Genomic DNA, 16,118 nt, shown 5'->3' on the forward strand with positions numbered 1-16,118 from the left:
GGACCTTTTGAGAACCGCTCTCATATGGTACTGCTGGTGCTGGTTGACCTGGTGCTGGTTGACCTGTGGTGGTGCTGGTTGACCTAGTGCTGGTTGACCTGTGGTCTATTGCATCTCAGTAAAAATCTTTTTTTTTTTTTCCTTTAAGTAAAATTCTTTAAGAGCGAGCTCAGGCTGCTTTGAAATGGGCTTATCTGACATCGAAAAAGGGAAACAATTCAGCTTTGCTAAGAAAGGCCTTTCCAGTCTGTCAACTGTTGTCAGTAATCTGGAGTCTCGAAGGGCTGTAAATGCAGATATTTCGACTTCAGTCTAAAGTTAATGTGAATAGAGGCAGGGAGGTGAGAGACTTAACAGGAGAGAATCCTGAGCTCTGACTATGGGTCCTAAGTCCCTCTCTCCACCGTCTCCTGTGAAATATTTGTCTTCCTTGTTTGAAGTGGACAGTCAGCTCCTTGTAAAGGCGCAGGGAAGGCGTGGCTTTGGGCATCAAATATTCATCACTTTTGCATGTTGCTCCATCTCTGCAGGGGCCGGAATGGAGGCAGCGCTCTCCCGCCACGTGGCTAGAGGTAGGGGTGTAGGGGTGACTGTAGTATTGAGGCCCATGCTAGGAAACACATTCCCAACACCAGGTAAAATGCAAGGTATATGACCAGGCAAGCTCTCCCTTTTGGGTTATTGAGCTCATGGAATAGATCAGAAGCCTGCTGTCATTAGATGGGCATTATTTGCAGGACTTCCCTGGCGGTCCAGTGGTTAGGACTCTACTCTCCCCATGCAAGGGGCACGGGTTCGATCCCTGGTGGGGGAACTAAGATCCCGCATGCAGCGCAGCACAGCACAGCCGAAGTTAGCTGCCCAACACCTGAGGCAAACTCCAGGCTCCTAACTCACGTGGATAATAAGTTGGCAGCTCCCGAAAAGGGCTCCTCGCTGGCACACATGTGTCCACAGAGGACAGTCCCCAGGGAGGTCAACCCCCAGGGAGGTCAACCCCCAGGGAGGTCAACCCGAGAGGCTGACTAAGCACTTCAGTCAAGTCTCAGACTCAAATGCCCTCTACATCGGTTAATAGTGCAATTCCCACGCTCCCCGCTCCCTCACAGGGGTCTTTATTCTATTTACACTTTTTGTTCGCAACACTTGTGTTGAGTGATCGGGCACGGGTTAGCTTTCATTAGCCTTTGGGCTGCTGGACCTTGAGAAGCAGTGCAGCATAAACGAGCAGATTTCGTTTGTCCCTAGATGCTGGAAGCCAATAGAGAAGAAATGATGACAGCCTCACTGCTTCTTTGGGGACAAAGTTTGTTCCTCTCATTCTCCTGATAGAATCTTCGCACTTGTCATGGTGTGGGTGGTAATGGTGTTAGGGGAATGGGGCCCCCGTAAAGGAAGGGGATCATAAAATGTTTTCTAGGAGGAGCTCTGTGTGTGTGTGTGTGTGCGTGTGTGCGGGTGATATGAAAGTCTTGGGCGAAAGGACTTGCTCCTTGTATTGTCCTCGTTATATAAAAGCCATTATGGCATCAAGACTGTGAGCTAAGCTAGCTCTCTTTTCTTTGTGTCAACTCAGAATCTCAACCAGAAAGTAGTTTTGATGGATGGAATATCACCTGTCGAAGGGTGGGTAAGATGAGACTGGAGAGGTGAGCAATACATGCTCATTGAAAACTAAATCACATAAAAAGTACAGAAAATAAAAAGGAAGAGTCCCCATTCCTTTAAAGAAAAAAGAATAAAAATCCCATTTCCTCTAAGAAACCATAGTTAGCTATTTGATATGTATCTTTCCAAATATGTGCCTTTGTAAATATATATGTATATATGGTTTTTTAAAATAAAAGCAAAAATAATGTCATTCGATACATATAGTTCTGTAGCATATATGTAGAGTATATATGCATATACTAGATGTAAACAGATATACCTTTTGCACCTAATACTATGGACACTTTCCATAGGTATAGATGTGTGTTATCCTTTTTACTAACCACAGAATAGTCCATTGGTGGGCATCTCAATTCTCTTCTGATGTAATCTTCTACTGGTTTAAATGGTTGTTCCCATTTGCTTGTTGTTTACAAACCGTGCTGCAAAGAATATCTTTGTGTCTGATGAACCTATGGGCAGGACAGGAATAAAGACAAAGACATAGAGAATGCACTTGAAGACACGGGGAGGGGGAAGGGGAAGCTGGGACAAAGTGAGAGAGTAGTGTTGACATATATACACTACCAAACGTAAAATAGATAGCTAGTGGGAAGCAGCCGCATAGCACAGGGAGATCAGCTTGGTGCTCTGTGACCACCTATAGGGGTGGGATAGGGAGGGTGGGAGGGAGGCTCAAGAGGGAGGGGATATGGGGATATATGTATACATACAGCTGATTCACTTTGTTATACAGCAGAAATTAACACAACATTGTAAAGCAATTATACTCCAATAAAGATGAAAAAAAAAAAAAAGGAGGGCTTCCCTGGTGGCGCAGTGGTTGAGAGTCTGCCTGCCGATGCAGGGGACATGGGTTCGTGCCCCGGTCCGGGAAGATCCCACATGCCGCGGAGCGGCTGGGCCCACGAGCCACGGCCGCTGAGCCTGCGCGTCCAGAGCCTGTGCTCCGCAATGGGAGAGGCCACAACAGTGAGAGGCCCGCGTACCGCAAAAAAAAAAAGAATATCTTTGTGTCTATATATAGTTCTGTCCTCTGGCAGTGTTGCTACAAAACAGATGCCTAGAAATGGAATCAGGGCAAACGGTATCTTGGTCCAATAGTGTGTGCATTTTAATGTTTGCTTAGCAGTAGTGTTGAATTGTACTCTAAAAGTTTCATCACTACAATTCTAAACTAATTTGGGGTACAAAAATTAGATTATTTTAAACAACATGAAACAATTGTGGGTCATAAAAATTAATACATGTTTGGTTTTCACACAGGTCTTTAGCGTTTCTCCTCCTTCTGCCGGAAGGACCCGAGCTCAGTGTACATTTCTTATAGTTATAACTCAGGCAACCTATCTATTAAATAACTGAGTTGTCACAGTAAATCTGTAAACAGAATCCTGCTCCACAGGTAGGCTGGTTATCTTTTCCTTCTCTAACATTAGCCATGTATTTTGTGGAGCATGGATTCTAGGAAAATAATGTACAATATACCTGTTACCATATGCAGATGTGCACTGCATTTGGAAAAGAGCAGTGAATTCTATTGACTATTTCAGTGGTTCTCAGCTGTTAACATGCATGTGGAACACCTGAAGCTTGGTAGAAATATCAATTCCCAGGTCCACACCTAAAAATTCTGACGTGAGTGGATTAAACAATCATTGCTTGTAATTTGAGTACAGGTGGATTACATTTTGGGAAATAACTTGGTTACTGGTTAAGAGCAAAGTCTGTAGTTACATCAAAATCTAGTTTTGGAACTCAGTTGTGCCGCTTACTTGCTGTGTGATCTTGGCCAATTTGCTTAACCTCTCTGAGCCCCAGCCCCAGTTTACTCTTCTGTCAAATGAAAATATTAATAGTACTTAAACTATACTGTTTCATTGTGAGGAGCAAATGAACACGGCAGAAGAAGTACTCAGCCTGAAGTAAGTCTCTAATATGTTAGTAACCGTTATTCAGAAAGTTTGATTTATCGTAAATATGTATTATGAATACTCTTCTTAATGGTATCCATTCATGTACATTATGATTTGATTCATAAAATAGTCGTAATTTAAATGTTCTGGAAATGTGGCTCCAGAGTGTTGACTGAAAAAAATGCACAACCTAAAAGTTAAGAGTTAAGTTTTATTGATAGACAAAACTGAGCACTTAAGCCCAGGACACAGCACCTCAGATAACTCTGAGGGACTGCTCTGAAGAGGCAAGAGGGGAGCCGGGATATACAGGAGTTTTTGCAACAAAGACCAGGTAGTCGGAACATCAAAAGATTACTGTTAATTAAAGAAAACCAGCTGTCTCAGGTTAAGGAATTTAGTGCTTTTGTATGTATGGGAAGATGCAGGAGACTGGGCTCACTGAGATCATTCTTTTGATATGAACCTCAGCTATCTGGGGCCAGTATCTTGTGTTTTCTCATCCTGAGTTTCCTCAGGATGCACCATTGAGGGTGGCAGCAGCAGCTGACTGCTAGATGGTGGGCAACTTGTTTTTATCCTGAATTCCCTCAGGGCGTACCTCCGGAGGGGGGCGGCTGTAAGGTGATGGCTTGATGGCTGCAACATTCTTTGTTTACTGATACAGCAGGCAACATTTTTCATTCACAAGTGTAAAGCAGAGTAGCTCTGTGGTAGCCCCCTTCCATCTCTCCCAATTTTCCTCCATTTCCCATCTTCCTATTCTTTAACCTACTATTCCTTTCAACCTGTGATTCTTTTTGTTAATTAATTTTTTTATTGGAGTATAGTGATTTACAATGTTGTGTTAGTTTCTGCTGTATGACAAAGTGAATCAGCCATACGTATACACATATCCACTCTCTTCTAGACTCCATTCCCATATAGGACATTACAGAGCACCAAATAGAGTTCCTGTGCTATACAGTAGGTTCTTATTAGTTATCTTTTATATATAGTAGTGTGTATATGTCAATCTCAATCTCCCAATTTATCCCCCTCTTCCCCGTTGGTAACCATAAGTTTGTTTTCTATATCTGTGACTCAATTTCTGTTTTGTAAATAGGTTCAGTTGTACCATTTTTCTAGATTCCACATATAAGCAATATCATGATATTTGTCTTTCGGAGAAAGTCAACCAGTGATTCTGATTTGCCAGATAAACAAAACCAAACTCAATGCCAGTTTACTTTTCAAAAGAGCATCTGTATTATTTCGCTTTGCTGAACACAGCACTGAACGGAAACATCCAATACACGATTGTCAGTCTGGTGGCATTGGCACCATCTCTGCGTAGAACAAGCTGCCGACAGTCAATTGTCAGCAGAGTGCAAGTGAATGGGGAGGGGAAGGTCTGTGAAAAGGTGTCTTGGGACCTCTTGGAGCACACAGTCCCAGACACAGTGGGACACTGCAATTAAATTACAAAAATTAAATATTAATATTATATATAAATAAGTTGCCATCTAAGTTAGGAGCGAGTCCCGGAGTGTTGCTGTTTGGAAACAAGCAGCACACGGGAGAGGTAGCTGTGGAGGTGACAGGGGTGTTTCCAAGGCTCAGACCCCTGCTGCCCAGTCGGGCCACTGAGGTCACTGGGTTCCTCAAAACTCCCAGGCCACTCAGGCATTCGGCTCCAGGTCAGTGATGTATTCCTGGACCCAGTCCTCACTGGGGTTGGCACAGAGCTGCCGGCCTCTTTTGGTTTGGAAGCTTTGGAGAAGGACAAAAGAATTACACACTGAGGAATCCAGCAGGGGGATCCTGGGCTCCCTGTGGCCCCTCCACCCCTCTCTCCTGGGAGGCCCAGGGCCTGCCACTCCCTCGGGGACCCTCTGCCTACCTCAGTCCAGAGAGACGCTCTCCCTGACTCAGGGGGCCCCTCAGAGGATGCAGCCTCCTTCTTCCCCTCCCTCCCTCTGGGCTGGCCTAGCACCCCCTGACTCTGCAAGCCTGACTGGGTCAGGTCACAGCTCAGAGACCTGGGTCCTGTATACTTGATAGGCCCCGGAGGGCTGGGCTTGCCAGGATGGCGCCCTGGCCTGTCTGTGCCCTTGGGTGCTGACTCCCATCCAACATCCCATCTCCCCAGAGGTGGGTGGGAAGACTGGCACTCACATGACACCGGGCTTGGAGCACTGGCTGCTGGTCTCAAAACAGTCAGCTACGAATTCGCGAGGAAGCTGCCAGGCAGTATAGGAGAAGCAGCGGGCCGTTAGGGTGTCAACCTCAACTGTGGAGGAAGGGACAGAATGAGGCTGAGTCATAGTTCAGAACAGGATGAGGAAGACTCGGAAGGAGAGAGACAGCCTGGCTTAGGGCACAGACTGGGAGACAGGTCACTGGAAGGCGCTGGGCATTTTTCCCTAGAAATATCCCTGTCTCTGTCCTTGTTTCTGTCTGCATCCTTCTTTATTTTTGACTCTGCACTGTGGGCTCTCTCTTTCTCTGTGTGCTCCAGACATCCAAACAGACTGTTCTTATCACATCTCCCTTCAGGAAATTGTTTCTGGTTCAAGAAGTCACACCCCAGCAAAAGAAAAACCTTGGACAGCTCTCATGAGACATCCAAGGGACAAACTCTTGGGGGGACTTAGCGTGAGTTACTGGAAGACTGACGCCATGGGGCGGTAACCAGATTTGGATTCTGCCTCTTGCCAACTCTTTTGTTTAGGTCCCCATTTTACCATCTGTAAAATGGGACTGTAACTCCCCAACCCTGGCTCCAGATCTGAGGACCCCTTTATAAAGATAAAAATTAAAATCTTGAAGAGAAAGGCCAAAATGTTTCATAACCCTTTAAGAAGATCTTTATTTTCTCTTGGGGGCTCTCAAGGCCAAGTAAAGTTTGGTGTGGGGACCCCTGCAACTACTGCACAGACTCACATGGTGCCGAGAAGACCTGGCCGCAGAGGGCCGTGGGGCAGAGGAGGACGGCGAGGGCAGCAGCGGGCACCTCCATGATGCTGCGCAGAGTGTGGCCTTGAGTGTGGGACTGGGTGCTCGCTGCTGCCTGCGTCCTTCTTTAGTGAGAGGCCATCTCCTCAGCTCTTTATAGGCAGCCCTGATGGATGGGGAAGTGGAATCTGGGAGTGAGGAAGGAAATTTTTAAGCGTCGTGATGCTTTCACACGGTTTCATAACTCAGGGTCCGTGGCAACCACAGGGGCTCAGGATATCCAAGAATAGCAGCTGTCAGCTACGAGTCTCAGCCCGCAACACATGACTTGTTCTGGTTTCATGTGAGGAAATGGTTTCCCCTGTGAGCGGCGGCAGAGGGGTGTGTGTCCACCCAGGGCTATTCTCAGCTGGTCCCTTCCCCTCATGACTTCTCCAGCTCTGACCTTTCCACAGAGCTGAAACTGCTGCGTTTCCCCAGCTGCTCTAACCACAAGGATAGGGCAGGTGTGATACTGCCCTGGAGGGTGGCACAAGCTTCCCTTGGATGCAAGGGACTGAATCAAGGAATCCACGCTAGGGGACTAGGAAGCGTGAGGTCATGTTTCCGTCATGTGTCCAGTCATCAGTCACCGAGTGACCAGGGGCACTGGGTTAAACACTAGTTGAAAATCATAAAGAGGCATTAGGTGCGGGTGTTAATATGTCAGAAGCCTAAACATATTTATACCCACTAACCTAGAGATCGCATTTCTAGGAAAGAGTTCTAAAGAAACAGGCCCAAATGTGGAGGCATCTTCAGGCAGGAAGGTGCTGACCCAGCAACATTTATAACTCTAAATAAGGAAACCTAAATTTTCCTCTATCAGGGAATGATAAACTCAGTTATGATATATCCACTGGAATGTTTGTTATTAAGCCCTTAAACTAAATGAAGTAGCATAAATATAATCGTAACATCAGTTGTCAAAAAGTAAGATAAAAATTATACCAACTGAATAAGATGAAGAATTATACAAATATATATGTGTATATGTGTATATACACATATACGATAAATATTGTAACCATAAATTGTGTGTGTGTATACACACACACAGATATATGGTCTAGGCATGGAAAAAATAAAAAACATTGGCAATAAATGCCCAAAGCATCATTAGTACTTAACGCTGTGTGACGGATGAATGGGCGATTTTGTTTTCCTTATTTTTCTGGAATTTTCTCTTTTTTTTTTTTTGGAGTAAGAATGTATTACCTTCCTGGTCAGCCCACAGATTTATGAACACATTCTGTCTTAAGACATTTCCAACACCACCAGTTGGAAGGTAGGTTGTTGGCAGATGTTTAATTTGAAAGAATTTTTGGATAAATGTACTAAGGTTTCTTTCGAATGGCCTTTGCTAAAATGAAGTCTTGATTTCCATTTCTCTGAACTATTTTGAGGAACCTGTAAGATATTTACATGAGTAATGCCAAATTCGGAGCAGTGTTCCTTTCCTACTCTTTTCAACTCATAATTTCAGTGGTGTGAAAGAGTCTACTTTCTTAGCCAGATGTATATATTTTCTTTTCCATCCTTTATTATTACAGAATTAGTGGGCATAAATCACATTTTACATTGAGAAATAGATTTAGTTCTTTCTAGTGATCTTTTAAAAAATGTTATTGAAGTATAGTTGATTTACAATATTGTGTTGATTTCTGCTGTACAACAAAGTGATTCAGTTATACACACACACATATATATATATATATTCTTTTGAATTATGGTTTATCCTTTCTAATGATCTTTATCCTCTAGGTGCCCCCAGTCTAGTAGGAGCAGGTAGAGTATAAACAGATAACCACAGCACTTAACAGAAACTGCTAAGATTCTCAGGAGAAAAATAAATGAAAGCTCAGAATGTGAGGAAGAGGGAGTCATGGTCTCCCTTGGGAGGATAGGGAAAGGCGTCACGGAAGGGATGGAATTTTGATTGGGTCTTGAAAGAGACACAGGATTTGAACATATATAGATGGTGTGGCAGTAGATGGCCTGGCCTGCTAATGCAGAGTCACAGGTGTGAAATTGCTGGGTCAGAGGGAGGAGTGAGTCCTTCAGAGTAGCTGCACGGTGGAGGGGCAAATATGGATGAAGAAGCTGCATTAGGACCAAACCAAGAGGGCTTTGAATTCCCCCAAAAGGAGTTAGAACAATGGAGGAGATAAGACATAAGCAGAGTGAGACCACACCTGAGGAATTCTGTCCTTCCTGTGTCCGTAGAGTTACTTCTCTTAAAACACATGGGCTGTGTTTCCATCCCATCCCTATGATTGCTAATGCTGGTCCGAGGGAGGTGCAGCAAAGGCAAGATTTGGGGCAATGGCAGGTTTCACTGGGGCTGTAGCATCCAGCTGTCTTCCTTTGTTACTGTCAATTCCAGAATATGGAGTCTATCATTTGCTTCACTGGAAACTCCAGGTCACAGACAATGCCTCCTCCTCAACGTCCACCCCCTCTGCCCCAGCCCTCAGTCGATACCCTGAATTGAATTCCCTCATTTACTTCTTGGGGGAACCCCGTTCACACTCGTGATTTAGTTTCTGAGAGCAGGCGTCTCTGAGTTGAGGAGGTTGAGAAGAAGGAAATGGAAACTGCTGAGTCAATCACGTTTCTGATAACGGACTTTATTATTTAGCTCTGCCATTACAGCACTTTCCACATTGTGTGATAGTTATCTTTGTAATTGTCTCTTCAAAAATCTAGACCTGTTGATTTTATTTATTTTTAGATTATTATTGGAGTATAGTGGATTTACAATGTTGTGTTAGTTTCTGGTGTACAGCAAAGTGATTCAGTTATATATATTCTTTCATATTCTTTTCTGTTAAGGTTTATTCCAAGATATTGGAATATAGTTCCCTGTGCTATAAGTAGGTCCTTGTTATTTTATATATAGTAGTTTGTATCTACTAATCCCAAACTCCTTAATTTATCCCTTCCACAACCCTGCCCCTGCCTTTCCCCTTTGGTAACCATAAGTTTGTTTTCTATGTCTGTGAGTCTGTTTCTGTTTTATGAATAAGTTCATTTGTATCATAGTTTAGATTCCACGTATAAGTGATATCATACGATATTTGTCTTTCTCTGACTTACTCACTTAGTATGGTAATCTCTAGGTCCATCCATGTTGCAGCAAATGGCATTATTTCATTCTTTATGGCTGAGTAGTATTCCATTGTGCATGCATATGTGTGTGTGTGTGTGTGTGTGTGTGTTTGTGTGTCTGTATACCACATCTTCTTTATTCATTCATCTGTCAATAGACATTTAGGTTGCTTCCACGTCTTAGCTATTGAAAATAGTTCTGCTGTGAACATTGGGGTGCTTATTTCTTTTCCAGTTAGAGTTTTCATCTTTTCCGGATACATGCCCAGGAGTGGGATTTCTGGATCATATGGTAACTCTATTTTTTGTTATTTAAGGAACCCCCATACTGTTTTCCATAGTGGTTGTACAAATTTATATTCCCACCAACAGTGTAAGAGGGTTCCTTTTCTCCACACCCTCTCCAGCATTTATTATTTGTAGACGTTTTAATGATGGCTATTTTGACCGGTGTGAGGTGATACCTCATTGTACTTTTGATTTGCATTTCTCTAATAATTAGTGATGTTGAGCATCTTTTCATGTGCCTATTGAATGTCCTGTTGATTTTAAACCAAATTCATACCATGTCTTGGTGGACTTAAACCAAATTCTAACACATGTTGATTATAACATGGTTAATTTTCTGACATAGTCTCTATGTCTTATAATTTTATTCTTTTTGATAAATATAAAATTCTATCTTAGTGATTATATATTTGTAAGATTTTTCATATCAATCCTAAAACCAGGAAATAGCTCTTTGTCATATATGTTTTTATTTGGATCAGGAAAATAACATACTTGTATGCAGAGTATGTGCTCCGTATGCACATATGAATAATGTAAGGAAACCTTAGGATGGATGAGTTGGAAGGGTCTCAGAAATATCCTAGGAGGTAAATTAATGTTCCCAGGTAAAATGACTTGCCCAGAATCAGAGAGATGGAATTAGTCAGTTTTACATTTCAGTGTCTACATTATTTAACAATGTATCTCCAACAGTAATCGCAATGCATTAATAAGTATTTGGTGAATGAATGGTTCATTGATTTGACGAACAGTGTGTATTATGCCCAACGTCTCACTAGGGAGTTGAAATACTAATATTATATAAAGGATCAGAAATTGATCCTTGGGGACCACCAAGGATCTCTTACGTGGTGATCACAGAAACTGGCCAACGGTCAACATGGTGGATCCTTCAGCATGGAGGGCCTTGATTTGTGTCCTAGCTTTCTGGTTCGTTCCAGCCTCTTTGAGGCCCCACCTCAGTCCAGCAGAACATCCCAGCCACGAGAACAGGGAATTCTGGCTGAATAATTCAGGTTCTGCAACACCTCTGCCTAGTCCGGCTCTGCTCACCTCCTCATTGTTTCCTGTGCCCTGGCCCTGATGGATTGGTTTCGTTCCAGTTTCCGGTCCCATAGCTCTACATCTCCAGGCGTCAATCTCAGCTCTCTCCCTTTGGCAGCAGTGGTTCCATGGATGGGCTCATTGATAATGACACCCTTTTTTGGCCCGGGCTTGGCCTCCTTTTTTCCAGTTGTGGTCCACAGAGTCAGGCTGCAGCAGGCTTGGCCCTGCCTTTCATGTGGGCAGAGAAAATATCCTGGGGGCCCATTTCTAGCATCCGAGAGAGACAGTGTCTCACTGACGCAGGCCCTTCTTTCTGCAGCCAGGCCCTTTCCTATCTTGAGTTCTTCTTGTCATTCTCCTCTGGCCATTTTGTGTGTGTGTGTGTGTGTGTGTGTGTGCGCGCGTGCATGTGCACGTGCACGCAGATCAGGGCGTACATCTTGGTACTGGATTACATTCTTCCACCTGTCCCCCTGCTCCTCCTTCTGTGACTCAGTAAAAAGTATTCCCTCTTACCAGGTTTCCAAGCCAGAAAGCTGGGAGTCACCCTGACTCCTCCCTCCCCCTCATCTCCTCCATCTATTCAACTACTGACTCTGTTGTATACTTGAAATTAAGTGTATCTACTTCTCATCTTTCCCATTCCCACTCTCTTAGGTGGGTCCTTGTCACTTCTTGTCATGACAAGAGCGGCCTGTCAATTGTTTTTTCCTCCATTTGCCTCTCTTCAATTTGTCCAGCACAAGGCATTTGAAGTGATTTTGATCAAATCAGTCTCTGTCTCTCTCTGTTGAAAACCCTTCAAACAGTCTACCTTGTTTCCAGCATGAAATGGAAGCTTCCCCTCTGTGACCTGACCTCTGTCTCCCCCTTTGGCCTTGTTTCTTGCCACCTTCAGACTTCCTGGAAACAAAGACTCAGCTCTCTAAACTACATGTGATTCCTTAAAAATGCAGGTCTCTGCTCTGCTTTTTATGAACCAGGTGTCACTTGGCAAAGCACAATTTCCCTTTCGTGTAGATCACAGGGCAGAGTGAAATTCTATAAGCATGGGTATATCCCGTGAAAGCTGCAGAGATTAGTATTTAGACCAAATAAAGGAAACCACTGTTTAATTACCTTAATTTCCTAAGGAAAAGAGAGAAATCCATGGATTGCACTATTCAAAGACATGCAAAATGCAAAACCGAAAGATACTTTACATCATAATAACACAAATTTGGCCGTTAAACTTTAACATAAATTTATAAGAAACACATTTCTCTTTTCTGATTTATTTACACTCTGGAGCCATACCTTCTTGATATCATTTCAAAATCTGTCATGTACGAGCTGTGTGTTACTTACCTTCAGTAGGTTACTTACCTCTCTGTGCTTCAGTGTCCTCATGTGTGAAAGGGGATAATAACAGTACCTACCTCAGAGCACTGCTCTGAGGATGAAATGCATTAATATCTATAAAGGCTTAGAACATGACTGGCTCATAGTAAGTGTTATGTGTTAGTTACTATTATCATTATAACTGAAATATTTCAAGTAATCTATTTTATATATTTTAAAAAGCACGGGTCTCTTGTTCTTTGCCTGAATGACCCCACCCTCACACTCTTCCTGGTTAATCATCCTTCAAGTCTCAGCTCAATTTAGAATAGAGAAGGTTAGAACAACCTGAATGGGCTAAGTAACAGATTGGTTAAATATAAATTTGGGTATAAAAGTTTGGAATATCCCCACACTGAAACATCATGCATGCTAATTTTGTTTCTTATAAAGTTTTTCTTTTTTATTAAATTTATTTATTTTTGGCTGCGTTGGGTCTTCGTTGCTGCGCGTAGGCTTTCTCTAGTTGCAGTGAGCGGGGGCTGCTCTTTGTTGTGGTGCGTGGGCTTCTCATTGTCATGGCTTCTCTTGTTGCAGAGCACGGGCTCTAGGCGTGCAGGCTTCAGTAGTTGTGGCACGCGGGCTCAGTAGTTGTGGCCCACGGGCTCAGTAGTTGTGGTACACGGGCTTAGTTGCTCCGCGGCATGTGGGATCTTCCCGGACCAGGGCTCAAACCCGTGTCCCCTGCACTGGCAGGCGGATTCTTAACCACTGCGCCACCAGGGGAGCCCTGCCCTTCACCTTTGACAGCTAAAGAGCAGGCTGTGGCCGGTGACAAAGGCACATTTCCACTTTAAGAAGATTGGGACCATCACTGATGAATAGCTTCAACCAGCTCACTGTCCTCTGGACTCCATCCTGAACCCTGCACTTCGAATAATTGTGTACTTACTGCTTCAATCTGCAATCCAGTTTCTGCTCCCATTCTCTCCAAGGGATTTGGCTACCATATCGGCAAGACTAAAGGATTTACCTTTTCTTAGTTTATTGTCTTGGCAGAACGACCATATGTTCCAGATCCCCTTGGCTTTGCAGTTGCAACATTCACTCACAAGGAATTCTCTAGTTCCGGGCACTCCACTTCCTAGTGGCTAAGTCTCTTGGTCCCGACACCCAATGGTCTCTCCTACACTTGCATCTCAGCACTCTCCTTCCACAAAAGCACAGCATGTCGGGATTGCCCACCTCTGCTTCCCGCCCCTCAGCAGGATTGTAATCTCTTCTGAGAGTCTGGTACCTTCAGAGACTTCCCACGTGTGATCTCAAAGGGTCACACCTGTCAAAGAAGTTTGGTCATCTCTGGACCAGGAGTTGGAAGAAATTGGGTCTTGACACATATCCTATGTAACCTTAATCAAGTTTTTTAACTTTTCTAGGTCTTGCTTCCTAATCTGAGCCATGGCAAAACAGCTTGGGATCAGATAAAACCATAGACATGGATATGCTGAGGGAAATCCAAAGACCTTTGGAAGGTCTTGTTACTGCTGTGGCCACTGGTCCTGCTTTCAGGACCACTGGGGAGGCTGGGAGGACAAAATGACAAAACAGATGTGAAAATTCCCAGGATGGAGTTTCGAGCACAGTGGCCGTCAAGGGCGTGGGAGGGGAAACCTCTTATCAGCACGAGTGAGGGGAAGTGGAGGACTTCCCTGCTCAGGAGTGAGGGGGCGGCCCACAGGATGCCCGTGGGGCTCTCTGGAACCATGGTTAACTCTCGGTGTCACTTCTCACATCCCTGAGCTGGAAAGAGCTGAGTCCTAGAATAGTATCCTTTACCATGAAACCACGGGGCATGTGGGTTGAGGAAGAAGGAGGAGGAGTGACTCCCATCAAGGCTGGGGAATCATATTCTGGATAGAGTGTCAGATGCCTAGTTAATTCATACTTCATTTGACTAAATGGACTTCATGTCCAGAGTCCATATTACCTATCACACCCCCTCCCATTAAAACTGGTAGTTTGAGCTGCCTCTGGACACTTATTAATACCTACTGTGTAGGGCTTCCCTGGTGGTGCAGTGGTTAAGAATCCGCCTGCCAATGCAGGGGACATGGGTTCAAGCCCTGGTCCGGGAAGATCCCACATGCCACGGAGCAGCTAAACCTGTCCGCCACAACTACTGAGCCTGCACTCTACAGCCCGTGAACCACAACTACTGAGCCCAAGTGCCACAACTACTGAAGCCCGCACGCCTAGAGCCTATGCTCTGCAACAAGAGAAGCCACCCAATGAGAAGCCCAAGCACTGCAACGAAGTGTAGCCCCCGCTCACCACAACTAGAGAAAAGCTCACGCACAGCAACAAAGACCCAAGGCAGCCAAAAATAAAAATAAATAAATAAATTTAAAAAATACCTACTGTGTACACAGAGATAAGCATAACCCAGTTTCTGCATTAAGGAACTCCCTTTCTAGGAGCGGAGACAACCAAGTAGACAGATATTTTATAGGTGATGTGATGGAGGTAGCACAAAGGGAGGTACAGAGTTCAGTTGGAAGAGAGGTCAGGGAAGGTTCTCTAGAGGAGATGAGCACTTTTTTGGTTGTGTATTTGAGAGGCATTGGTTATCATTCTCTATCGACTATTACTTAGAAATGGCCTCAATGTATAAACCTTGGAGGCCATTGATTTAGCTAAACATTTTGACACAAGCCTTTGTACTCCCTGTGTGAACGTTCACTGGTGTGAACACAGCATTATTGTTAAGACCTTCATGAATAAAAAAATTTTGCCTGCATGAGCCAAAGATCAAATCTAAGGCTAGGAGGCAAAAATCAACAAACGCACTGCGTGGCTAGTCACCCACTCTTATCTATCATCATTCTTCTTACATATTTTCATAAGAGTTATGTCCTTCCATGGCTTGAAGATCAGCGCTCCCCACTCATGTAGACGGAGGTCTCCACGTCAAGGGCTCTTCCTTAGTGCACAGTGGATTTAGTCTTGACCTGGAACTATTCATTTACAGCCAAGAGATGGCTTTCTCCATCCTTTGGGCTCTCTGACATTTTGTTTCTACCTCTGACATGACACATACCTTATTCCATCTCACGAGACAGTGATTTCTGTCACTGTCAGCACCATCACTAGACTAAGGACTCTGAGGGCAGCGATGGGTCGTCATTCAGCTCTGTCTGTCCTGACAAAGAACAGGTGACTACTCAATTGGGTTGAATGGAAATGCCAGGATAACGAAGTCTGTGTAGATTCCGGGTACCACGAGACACATCCTTCTTCCCTTGAAGCAAGGTTCTTGATGCATGAAGATGAAACTCCATCAACCAGGAGAGACCACGAGAGATACTTGCATAAGTGATATCAGAGATTGTAGAGTGTTAGAGTTGGGGATGGGGGTCTTGGTGAAGATCAGAACACTTGAAGCAAGACTCACAGGAAGAAAGGAGTGAGGACAGAAAGGATAAAGAAAAGAAGTACAGTCTGTGTGCATGTGTAGGTGGTGGGAGCAGGGAGAGAGGAGAGTGATGAAGTAGGAAGACATTGTACTTTATTTAGTGACACTGAAATGCTCCGAGATGCTGCTCTGACTCCTTCTTTCGCACATCTCTACAGCACCCAGGAGGCCTGGCTCCCTCTTTTCACTCTTCATTCTTCCTTTTCAAAGCAGAGGCAGGTAGCAATGTGGGACTGTGGGTGAGCAGGTGGATCAGAGTGGTTGAGCTGAAGGTGGATAGAGGTCTTGATCCCATCATCCTAATGGCCCTCATTTGC

General features: G+C 44.2%; 2 protein-coding genes across 4 annotated transcripts in view; one reads left to right on the top strand and one right to left on the bottom strand.

Annotated features, from left to right (window-relative positions):
• LOC115866397 (C-C motif chemokine 4) overlaps positions 1–16,118 on the top strand; it is a 165,734-nt gene that overhangs the window by 146,685 nt on the left and 2,931 nt on the right. The gene's annotated exons all lie outside the window — the stretch shown is intronic.
• Positions 5,246–6,585, bottom strand: LOC115866398 (C-C motif chemokine 3-like). The gene is made up of 3 exons (XM_030881932.2): positions 6,510–6,585; positions 5,742–5,856; positions 5,246–5,336 (listed from the first exon to the last, which is right to left on the bottom strand). Exons 1-3 carry the CDS (start codon positions 6,583–6,585, stop codon positions 5,246–5,248), a joined length of 282 nt encoding a protein of 93 aa, XP_030737792.1.

This window comes from Globicephala melas, chromosome 20, assembly GCF_963455315.2.
Source record: "Globicephala melas chromosome 20, mGloMel1.2, whole genome shotgun sequence".
In the NCBI taxonomy this organism is placed as follows: Eukaryota; Metazoa; Chordata; class Mammalia; order Artiodactyla; family Delphinidae; genus Globicephala; species Globicephala melas.

Excerpts from the sequence above, each read along its gene's own strand:
- LOC115866398 (XM_030881932.2), bottom strand. The coding sequence starts at position 6,585 with ATGGAGGTGCCCGCTGCTGCCCTCGCCGTCCTCCTCTGCCCCACGGCC. Across the intron at positions 5,857-6,509 it reads CCAGGTCTTCTCGGCACCAT|TTGAGGTTGACACCCTAACG; the intron begins GTGAGTCTGTGC and ends CTTCCTCCACAG. Across the intron at positions 5,337-5,741 it reads TGCTCCAAGCCCGGTGTCAT|CTTCCAAACCAAAAGAGGCC; the intron begins GTGAGTGCCAGT and ends CCTTCTCCAAAG.